A 12,266-nucleotide genomic window follows, 5' to 3' on the forward strand; every position below is an offset into this window, starting at 1 on the left:
TAAAAGTCTTGAAGGTGATAAAAATGACGAATGTCTAGATACTCTAAAAAGTCTGAAATGTCTGCAAAATCTTGAAAGTCTTAAAAATCGTAAAAGTCTTGCAGATGGCAATGATGAATGTCTTGATGGCCCGATATGTCTGAAATGTCCGCAAAATCTTCAAAGTCTTAAAAGCTTTAAATGTCTTGAAAATAATAACAATGATGAATGTCTTGATAGTCCAAAAGTTTGAAATGTTCGCAAAATCCTGAGTCTTAATAGTCTTAAAGATAATAACAGTGACCAATGTCTTGATAGTCCAAAAACTCTGAAATGTCTGAGAAATCTTGAAAGTCTTAAAAGTTCAAAAATTTTTAAAAGTCTATAATGTTTTAAGAACATTGAAATTCTTAAAAATCTTAAGTTTAATAATAATCTTGAAAGTCTTAAATGGCTTAAATTCTTGAAAGTCTTAAAAGTCTTAAAAGTCTTAATAATCTTAAAAATATTAAATTCTTAAAAGTCTTATACATCTTAAATTCTTGAAAGTCTTAAAAATCTTAAAAATCTTAAAGATTCATAATTCTTAAAAGTCGTAAAAGTCTTAACACTAGATTTACGGACGTTTGATGGTCACTTTTATTTAAATTTACCTAAAGTAGAAAAATAAATAAATTGTAGATGATATGTGAACTGTCTAAAACATTGATTCTCTTGCTGAAAGTTGATGAAAGTTGACATTTTTACAAAAATTTTGTTAACAAATTCTGTCATCTAAAATAGACCTATTATCCGCCATTTTGACGGGTTCCGTAAATCTAGTGTTAAAAGTCTTAAGCCTTGAAAGTCCTTTAAGTATTAAAAGTCTTGTAGGTCATCGAATCTTTATAATTTTTGAAAGTCTAAAAAGTCCAAAACAGTTAAAACTCCTTAAAGTTTCGAAAGTCTTGTAAGTTTTAAGTCTTGAAGGTCATATCATTTTTATAAATAAATTCTAAAAGTCTTAAAAGTCTTAAACTCTTAAAAGTTTTAAACTCTTAAAAGTCCTGTAAGTTTTAAAAGTCTTGAAGGTCATCGAATTTTTATCAATTTTAAAGTTCTTAAAAGTCTGAAGTAAACGTCCTGAAAGTTTTATAGGTCTTGAAGGTCATAAAATTTATAAATCTTAAAAGTCTTAAAATCTTAAATTCCTCAAAGTCGAATTCCAAAAGTCTTTAAAAACTTAAGTCTTCCAATTCTTGATAACTTTGAAGGCTCTAAAACACTTGGAAATCAAAAAAATCTTGAGTCTTGCAATTCTTGGGAGTTCTAAGGCTTGAAATTCTAAAAATGTCGTGAAAGTCCTGAAGTTCTAAAAAGGTCCTGTAAGCCTTGATATTTTAAAGAAGCTCTGAAAGTCTTGAAATTCTTGAAAGTTGTACGTCTTGAAAGTGTTGAGACTTTACCGAGTCTTAAAATTCTTGAAAGCCTTAAAACTCATAAAAATCTGAAAAATCTTGAAAGTTTTTAAAGTTTTGAAAATTTTTTAGTCTTGAAAAGCTTGAAAATCGTAAAACTTGACACTTTTGAAAAGTTTGATGCAACACAAGTTATTATTATTAATAATGTATTTTCTATCAATTTTTCTTCGTTATTAATAATGTACCTTGTGCTATTTTTTCTTTTTTCTTTATAATTAATAGCGCATCTTATACAATCCTTAATTTAATCTCCATTTGTCATAGGCACTGTTCAAATAAATGTACCATTCAAAATTGTCAAGACTTTTAAGACTTTCAACACTTGCCAAGACTTTAAAGGATTTGCAAAGCTTTACAAAATTTTCAACACTTTCAGCCATACCTAATAGATGTTCAAAGCGTTTTGAAACTTCCTGAGTTTACTGCCTGTAACTTGAAACATTTTAAGGCAATTTCTATCTCATCCATAATCCTTAGCCTATTAAACTGCAGATCCTTGCTGGAGTCCTTACATATTCCGTTTGAGGTTATATTGAAATCATTCACGGTGTTTTCATCGATAAGAATTCACCAACTGAAGTGATAATAACTGGTTGATACGAAATTTTAGAGACTTTGTATTTAGTCTATAATTTCACTGTGGAAATTATAGGGTATAGAAGTATAGAGTGTCTAACTGTACTGGGTGTTTTCGAAATGGTGGTACAAACCCGAAAAGGAGATGAATTTACATGAAAAAATACGGAAAAAATATACAGTACAATTTTTCCATATGTCACTTCATTTTCGAAAAAACTAATTCTGAACAGACTTAAAATATTTAAAAAAAATTGTTCTCGGCACATAATGTGATAAGTGTAACATCTTTTCATTACTTTGAGAATTAATATGTGTGATTAAACAAATAAAACTAATTAATACTATTAAAGTTCGTTAGCAGTGATACTTCATTATTGATGTAAATACTAATGTTTTTGTTTACTATAACAATTTTATGCAACTTAAAAACAGTTGAGTAGCACTACTTATGAATGATATTGAAAATTTGTCTATGTACTTATTAAATTAAATTCGATATTCTGATATAAAAATTTTTGTATTTTTATGTAGAAGAATTTTTTTCTAATATAAACGTATCTTGAATGCGTTACTTTACAATTTTATGTAATAGAAAAATTTGTCATCTAATACAGAGCGTTACATAGTAGTGTACGATAATAAGGTACTTTCCTCTAACGTTTAGATTAACCCTTAACGGTCACAGTGTGGTATGCAACGACTCCAATCAACTCAACTTCAATTTTAACCACCTTACATTCTAAAAATCTGTATGAATACCTTTTCCAAAAAGGTTCTACACAGAACATTATTAACGATGTTCAATTTCCTGCTCGTACAACCCCGTTTATGGCAATATAACGAGAGCATCCAGTCTCCTTTATTACAAAGATAATTGAGTGAATTATTATCGATGAAAATAGTGTTAGTGATTTTAATGAATAACTCATTTTTTCGGTACCATTTGGTACCGCCTGATAATTAAATAATTAATTATTTTTAAATAAATCAATGTGCAATCAGTAATATTGATGAAATTATTCTTGTTACAGTTTTCTAGTATTTTACTTATAACTTTTTATATAAATTCATCATAAAAACCAATAAAACTATTTTATTAATTCAATAAAATCAATAAATTCCATAAATTCAACAAAGTCAATAAATTAAAAAAATTCGATAAATTGACGAAATATAAAAAATCCAAAAAACGAAAAAAAAATTGAATAAATTCAATAAAGTTAACAATTTCGTTAAGTTTAATAAATTCAATGAATTCTATAAAATACATAAATTTCATAAATTCAGTAAATATTTCGTAAATTTTGCGAATTCCTACAATTTCATAAAAACGATAGATATAATAAATTTAATAAAAGATAAATATAATAAATTTAACAAATTGTTAACATAATATTGCAAAAACAAAAATGAGAAAATTAATAATAATTTCATTCATATAAAATCGCTACGTGTAAATAAAAACCCAAAAGACCATAACAGGTTTGAAATCAAAGTAATTAAAAAATGTAAACGATTAAACTGCCATCAACCAAATTCAGCGCAAATTAAAACAAATTTAAAATTGAGTGAATTCTAACAAACTCAGTATTTAATTGTTGAAGACTTAAACTAAAACCTCTTAGGCACGACACGCCATTATAATCACTTTCGCTAATATCGTAGATTGCATAGCGCCACTATGGTGGCTCACTCTACTGGCTCCCTCGCTCTCCGTTTCAATTGAACGATCCTTTTCATATGTTTTGATTCGCACTTTTTTGCCTTCACCACGTTTTATACGAGTACATATTAACAAATCCCACAAAAGTACATTACATGTAAATAAAAGGTACCAAGTAATTTAGGCATCATAGGAGCACCTCTTTGCACTAATACACGATATTAGAAACATTTGGAAATTACATATTTTGTGAATTTTCGAAAAAAGTAAATTATCAAAGTTAAAGCATATCATATCTTCGGGAAAAATTATAATTTAATTATCAAAAACTTCATTCCAATGTACTCGCGTAGAGAACAGCATCGTCATACATTGTAGTGTTTACGCGTAATTTGCGACGAATTCTACCGTACAAAAAAGCAGAGTCAAAGTTTAGCCGTGCCTAAGAGGTTAAACTTGGATCTTCTTCCAAGGGTGTCCTAAATGTGAGCTGCAATGCGTTAGTATTTTAATTACAGAAGCCAATTAGGCATTACTCACTGATTATCGTGGTAGGACTGTTACCACAGTCTGCCTCTATCTTCACGATAGGTAGAGTGCTCTGTTGTTTTCTTTTACTTTCGGTGAGAACCAACCTTGCACCACCAATGTCGCTCAACAATTGAAGAGATGGCGGGGGTGGTGGAAGCAAAAGGGGTGGCGGAGCAACATTTCCATTGTTATGATTCGAATAATTTGGCCACACTACAGCCTGCTGCATTTGTTCTGTCGACAAAGAATCGTAACATTTCGTTTTTTAATACCGGTGACCGACAGTACGAATTTAATTAACCAGTTAATTGCGTTCGGTTCGACTTGCACACGATACAAAACTTTAATTCGGTTGACGCGAATAAATTTAATGGAAAATTTTTTATTCTTGACGCGTAAATTGGGAATTACATTTATTATGAAAGCTTGAAATTTCAGGAAGAAATAATACAAACTTTTATACTTTTTCAATAAAAAAATAAAAATGTTAATTTTATATTGCTTCAGTAAAAAATACTACGAACGTTATTTTTATATTATTTTTATTATTGTTAGAAATAAGTGAACTTTTTTAGTTCTGCGTTGTACAAATTTAATTAATTTTGAGTGAAAAAATATTTGTAAATTTTTAATAATGATAGTAAAAAGAAAATAATAATATATACATTTCTGTACTAAATTTATTTAGCTCTCCATTGAAAGCAACAATTGTAAATCTTATTTTGCACATGTTTGGAAACTGTGATTTTGTGAACATGAACGTTATATCAAATGTCATAAATATTTATTCATATTATTTGTAACACGTTTTGGCAGTTGTAAAAATTAACGAAAAAAAAAATATTTTCTGTTCACCGTTATTTACGCTTTTCGCTTTGAAATTGATACATAAATTAAAAATTTTATTAGTGGCTACAATTTCGGGGCAGTATTGAATATTTTTATATTTACTTTTCCAGAAAAATTCATTTCACACAGTTCTTTGTTAACTTCATTTCCAGCTCCAACGTTTAAATATTAAAAAATTCAATAGAAACGTGAAAATAATAGAAATATCAGTATGTACAGCCATGAAGTATCAATTTAAATGTAATATAAGCTTTTGTCTCTTGTTGTTCGGAACTAATTAAGTTGACTACCTCATTTTTTAACGTGGAATTTTTATCTGAATATCGATTTCCTGTTCAGACAGCCATTGATATACTGTTACATGAAAAATAGGCAAACTCTTGTAACAAAATAATTTTTAATAAGGAAATTCTACCTGCTGCATGGATGAGAAGAAGATGACCCGTTGTTGGATCTCTAACCAATTGCAGACCACCTTGAAGTCCGACACCCATTTGAGGAAAACCAACTGGTTCCATCGGCATTGCTGTAACAGAGTTTGAGCAATTGTGAAATTAGGTCACAAGTTTTCATTAGCCTCTTGTATTGTTTTTACGAATCACTGTTTTTACAGATTATTATCAAGTACTGAACGTACATAAATTTTGTATTCTTGTTCCTTAAATTTTCTAGCGAAATTTTATGAATTTTATGAATTTTTACGACAATCTACGGATGCCTTTTCCTAAACAGTACTTTTACATCAAATTTTAAAATTAAAGACTAACTTTCTTTTTTATATCTTCACTACTTTTGTATTTATTTGTTATAAAAGTGGGGGAAGTTCGTTTTTGAAAAAGATATATATTTTTATCTGAGTAGTTTATAATAAAAATAATTTAAATTCGCTAATATTTGGGCGATGAAAGTTTAGCCGATTATTGGAAAGGTGTTTATTTTGAAAGTGGTGCACCTTAGGTTGAAATTATTATTATTATTATCATTTTCTTAACCAGTATTTTAAACACTATTGTATAATACACTTACATTACATAACACCACGAAATATACCAAATTTATCCATCAATGCTTATCAATATTTTCAAATTTATTAAAATTGAAACCCTTAAATAAAAAACAGACTTGCCCCTCTTTCAAAATAAACGACGCGTTTATTAATATTTTTCAGAAACTCTCAGTCACTTTCCTGTCAAATTTAATTAACTAGAAATTAACTAAATTTTAACCCCTGATTATATTATTGAATAACTCTTAATTTTTCGAAAATTATTAATACAGTACCTTTTCTTAAACAATAACATATGAATGCAAGAACTTCCTTTAAATAAAGAAATACATATTAATATAAATTTAATAATTTCATATGTATATAATTGCATTTGTTTCGACATAAATAAATATATCACAAGCAAGAAAACGAACCGGAAAATTGTTTAAGAATTAAATATCCCTTATTTTAAGTTTTCAGCGCAATTTTTATGTACTTGACCACAGAATCTGCAATCTAGGGCAGAACTCTATCATTCTAGCTGCTGCGCCGCCATTTTGTCTCTCATTTCTGCATCATAATTCTTTGATTGCTGGTGTCAGATATTGATGACTTTGGTACATACATTATTTTTTACAGCTTTTTCCTACTCACTGTACTACGTACTAATTATAATTTATAAATTTATAATTTTATAGCATGCAGCATATAAACTGTCCAACTCCTCTCGGTGACTTGTATTTAAAAACAAAGAGAGATAAATTTGCAAAGTCCACTGATTTCATCAAATATATTGTCATTAGAAATGTATTAAAAAGATATTATTATATAAATAATACTCGGTCAATTTTGACTTTCAGTTGTTTTTAATATTTTTAATAATGAAATGGAAACTCACTGTATATTGAAGAAATGTTAAGCGGGGTATATAAGCTGCTTGCTTTGAAAGTGGCCTAAATCCATATATGTTTAAATTGAAATATTTAACCAGTTAACTGTGGCGATCTTTTGGCAAAGCGCGTACCAGTATGTGTCGCGATAATCAAGCGATGACGAGTTAGCTCTCAAGAATTTATGAATCCATCTCAAATCAATTACACTTTTTATTTGTCTATTTCATTTCGTATTGACCTCTAAACATTTTAAACATATTTCAATTTACGAGTATAATTTAGTTTTCGCCAAAATTTCAATTCAAATATCAAATTGTAACAAAATTTTACGCATGACGGATATAGTCGTCAAACACACTTAAGTGGTTAAGAGTTTTAATGAAAGTAAATATACGTATAGGATAACAATGTATCACACACCTGAAGTTTATCTAAAACAGTTAAATTTAAAATTCCTGTTAAAATAGTAGCAATCATTAAGTGAGTAATATGTGTCTTCCTACAAAGAATATATTTAAGTCACTTTCAAAATAAGCAACTAGATCAGTCATCAAATTTGAAACAGCCCAAATCCGATATAACTTAAAATGCTTCGTAATAGACTTTCAAAATAAACGGCTCACGTCAAAAACAAAATAGAAAATACTATATGTCAAAGAAATGAAAAATTGCAAAAAAGTAATAGAATTTAATGAATTTTCCAATAGTGCAAATATGGATAATTATACCAATAAAACATTATCCAAAACAGAACGTTATTTGACAATAATGAATTTCATTTACAAAATTCAGAAGGCAAGTGATAAAAAATGAGCGTGTAAATGAAGAAGAGAATTAACTCAAATAACTTTTCCTTTTCCACAAGTGTAAGTGTTTGTAGTATTTTAGAAACTAAACTAACCGAAATTGAGTTTGTGTTAGTCTGCGGTTCTGTTCAGTAGTCCGAAAGTTGCTCTCGAAATCTGAATCACTGAAAACTGATTTGCTCAGTGAACCAGTTTTCCACTGGTTTTCAGTGGCTCTGATTGCAAAATCAGTCGAACCAGCGACAGCCGCAATGTCAGTGACGAATCACTGGAATATTCTGATTTCACACCGCCTAAGTTTTTGAAACCAATTCAATTACAATGAATTTGTACAATTTTAGTATTAACAGTGTGAACTCAACAAGTATTATAAGTGCTGTGCAAATCAGTGGAATTAATGTATTATTGATATTATTTAAGTAATATAAAAATATAAAATTGTATCATTGTAAAAATATTTAAGAATTAAAAATGTATAACAATTTAATGAAAGAAGTTTACAGTTTAATAAAAGAAATTTTTACACAAAAACATAGATGAATTTAAAGAAAATTAGGAAAGTATAAAAAAGTTTGTAGAAATTATTGTATTACGACTGTGGTCATCCACTGTTAACACAGCTATCATAAATAAAATAATTGTAAGAGCCAGTCAATTAAAACACACTAACTTGATAATTGAATAACACTGATAATTATTAATCTTGATCAGTTCCACTGATTTGTTTCTACTAACAACATATTCATTATACTTTTTCAAATTTTATTTGTTATTTATTTTAGCTGATTTGATTAATGACTGCTTTCAATAATTATATCTACAGTAATACAATCTAATTACATTTTATCTATAATTATTTATTATTTTCTCTACAATTATAATTATTATACTGACTCACATTAGAGAGTAATATACTGTTCGATAATAAGAGAACTAATAACTCTGTTTTAAAATAAAACTGAAATATTAAACTTAATAAGTGAAATAAAAAATAATAAATGAGATATTATACTTAACCTAAAACGTATAAAAATATTCGCATCTTCAAGCTTTCCAAAAAAACGGTCTTTTCACGCAAGAAATAATTGTCACCGAATTTAATTCCATTAAATTTGAACCTGAACGTTTTAAAAGGCATCTCCACTATTTTCAACGTAAATTACATTTTCAGAAGTGTAATAAAGTGATTACGTTTCGAAAGAGAAAAGAAATCGAATGTTACGGACTTTTATTTTCGTCTTTTTCCATGCTTGACATTCGTTATAGTTCCGGGTCAAAATCTGTTTTTCATCAGTTCTGGAATACGGAAAAAGGATTTCCATGCTGACGTCTTTTCAATCGCAATCAAAAAATTGACAGACGGTCAAAATAAACGTAGAAAAAGGACTGAATGCAGAAACTCGTTGAAAAACAGAGTGGGTTGAAATCTCGCAAAAAAAAAGCGGAATGAATTTAACCCAGAATTATTTTGAATCTCTCGCAAACGTTGTGAAACGGATATCACAGGGTGAAAACTTGAAAATCTGCATTGAACAACGTTTGTTTAAAACATTATTCTTATTTCGTATAATTAAAGAGGTAACTTCCTCTCAAAAATGTTTGAAAATGGCTAAGAATTAAATATTTAAGACTCAGCATAGTTAGACCCTCAGATTTTACACCTGCAGTCTGTTTTTATGGGGTTACATAAAACAGCAAGTGATAGCCACTGCGCCATCTATAAAAGAAGATATAAAACGCAAGCTTTACATGCTTGAATAACCTCAGCTGGATTACAAAAAATACTACAGAAAGAATTTATAAACGTTTGAAACTCGACATTATCTTCAATATTCCTTCAAATGATTTTTTGTTTAACGTACGATTTTACGCACGTAATGGTTTTTTAATTTAACGTTATTTCGTTTGCAAAATTTCTAGAGAGATTTTTTGTCATACGTTTATTGTACGAAATAGGAATAAATGCTTTATAGAGATATTGTATACTCAACAAATTATCGTGAAATTAAAAAATGTTCTGCGTTCGACGTGTGTCCTTGCTTCACTTTAATTATAACAGTGAGCGATTTTTAAAATTAAATTCAGCACTTAACTAATAAAACACCATGAAATGTGGGATTTAAATGCAAGTATGAATTTGTCGGGGAAAAATAAATTGACACATAAATTGGATGAATTTACTGACAAAAACTTTTTTAGCAATGTACTTTCTAAAAATTAGAAAAATTGGTTATTCTGTTTATTTTCTGAATTATGAAATTATTACCAAATATTTCTAAGTAAGTTAACAGAATGTACCACATAGCGTGACTTAACTGAAGAAAGTGAGGTAATTATTTACTTCAGCAATTTCTCATCGATTTCGACAACCTTGAAATATGTCTAGATCACTATTTTGCATAAATTCTCTCTTGTTACAACTGCTCGGCCTTCGTTTGTGAAGTATTTGCAAAACGAACTTAGATAAGTTTCACATTGCAATTATATACGTAGACATATTTGCCTCGAACATAACCTAATAACTTAATTTCATAATCCTTCTTCTAGCTAACGTGCAATTTTGTTTATACAAGGATAAAATGATATAAATACTGTAATTGAAGTATTACGTAACACCGTATTTGTAAATAGCCACAAGTAAGGTATTTTACAAATTTATTCGACTTTGCAGTCGTATTTTGATTATTATCTTGACTTTAGTGATTACTGCATGACGTATTAGAAATACCTAAAATGAAATTATACGAATTTTCAGACACGCACAAAAATTATAACAAATTAATCGATTTCTTAATTGCACGAAAGGTGATCCACACTGCTAAAAATTGCATGAAATGTGCAAAATGAAATTTGACCGAGAAAACTTAATATTTTCATGTTGTTTCTGTATTAAAAATCGGAATAAAAACATTTCAAAGTACCGTGCAATTTAAAGATTGCATACGAAAATTCTTGGTTTGAATAATCGCGCCTTCCTATTCAAAATGTCTGCCATTTCATTGGATACTTAATGTTCACACCGCAACGACAAATTTTTCTATAAAATAGACTTAATATATTATCAAAAACAGTTGTGACTGGGAAAGTTTTTGTCGAGAGTTATGCGCTTTATGGATGGAAAAATCTCAGTCCAAGTCGGAGGTAAAAATATAATAATCGAAAGTGACGAGACAAAAATCCGAAAACGTAAATATAATAAAGTGTTTTTAGTGTAAAATGGATTTTGGCGGCGTCGAACCAAATATTAAATTTGGTTTTAATCGAACCAAAGTTTAAATTAGACATTTTAGAAGTCTATGATTTCAATTATCAGGCTGCATCACGTGATTATCCGAATAGCACCGAAGAGTAATGAAGTCACCCGACGCGTTTCTACTCATTCGTTTACCACGAATCTCGCTACAATAAAGCCGTTTACATAAACGAACCGTTTGAAATTACAAGTAAACATGGTCCGAATTACGTTGTGTTTGGTCCCATTTTAATCAGAAAAATGTCACAAATACATTCTTAAAAATTTCATAACAAAGGAATCAAAAACAAAAAAGTTTTACTATTACATTGGTATTCTGTACGGATATGTTACTGTTTATTTACGTGCAGTCATTTGGACATTTCCGTCGCTCGTTTTTCCTGCGTTCGGTCGTTCGAACGTTTTAGTCCCTCGTTTTTTTCTACGTTCGGTCGCTTCCGTCGCTCGTTTTTTCTACGTTTGGTCCTTCGGACGTTTCCGTCATTCATTTTTTCTACGTTCGGCTGTTCGGACGTTTCCGTCACTCATTTTTTCTACGTTCGGCAAGCTTGAATGTAGAAGCTACACGACATAAGTGAAATTTCAGATCTGAAAAATTTGCTTACATCGCTCATGTTTCCTACGTTCAGAAAATTTTAATCAATGTATGATCCACACGATATAAGCGAAATTTCAGACCAGAAAAATTTACTTACATCGCTTATATTTCCTACATTCAGCAAACTTCTATCAACGTATGGATCCACACGATATAAGTGAAATTTCAGATCCGATAGATTCGCTTACAACGTCCATTTTTTCTACGCTCGATAAATTTCGATTAATACGTAAGGACTATACGATATAAGCGAAATTTGAGTTCTGAAAGATTCGGCTGCACGATGTAAAAGAGTAATACATTATCAAACTGTAAAATTGCATTATAATATTATTTCTATAAACAGAGATAGGTTTTGCATAAAATTGCGATCGGTATTAAATGAAATATAATTACGCAATAACTCAAGAATGAAAAATCGACAGTCTGTTGAGACACGTCAAAGCATGTACGTCGGTGGTTATTTTCTGTTTCAAGAAAATATACATATATATAAATCTACATCAAATACAAGTTGAACACTTCCCGTCATCTTAATGAAAGACATTACAATTGTTCGAACCTTCTATGTTCGTCTTTCGACGAAAGTGGGAACTACACGATATAAGCGAAATTTGAGACCCGAAAGATTCGCTTGTATCGTTTTACCGTAATTACCGGAAATAGG

The 12,266-nt window shown here is 29.3% G+C and overlaps 1 protein-coding gene across 6 annotated transcripts in view; it reads right to left on the reverse strand.

The window, feature by feature from the left end:
* The window catches only part of wge (BAH domain and coiled-coil containing protein winged eye), a 339,615-nt gene that overhangs the window by 35,433 nt on the left and 291,916 nt on the right, over window positions 1–12,266 (reverse strand). For all 6 annotated transcript variants that reach the window (XM_076532773.1, XM_076532774.1, XM_076532771.1 and 3 more), the window contains 2 exons: window positions 5,477–5,587; window positions 4,222–4,446 (listed from right to left, as the gene is read on the reverse strand). In XM_076532773.1, coding sequence (XP_076388888.1) covers window positions 4,222–4,446; window positions 5,477–5,587 — 336 coding nt within the window. The remainder of the gene's footprint in view (window positions 1–4,221; window positions 4,447–5,476; window positions 5,588–12,266) is intronic.

The sequence above is a fragment of the Megachile rotundata genome, chromosome 6, assembly GCF_050947335.1.
Source record: "Megachile rotundata isolate GNS110a chromosome 6, iyMegRotu1, whole genome shotgun sequence".
NCBI classification, from domain to species: Eukaryota; Metazoa; Arthropoda; class Insecta; order Hymenoptera; family Megachilidae; genus Megachile; species Megachile rotundata.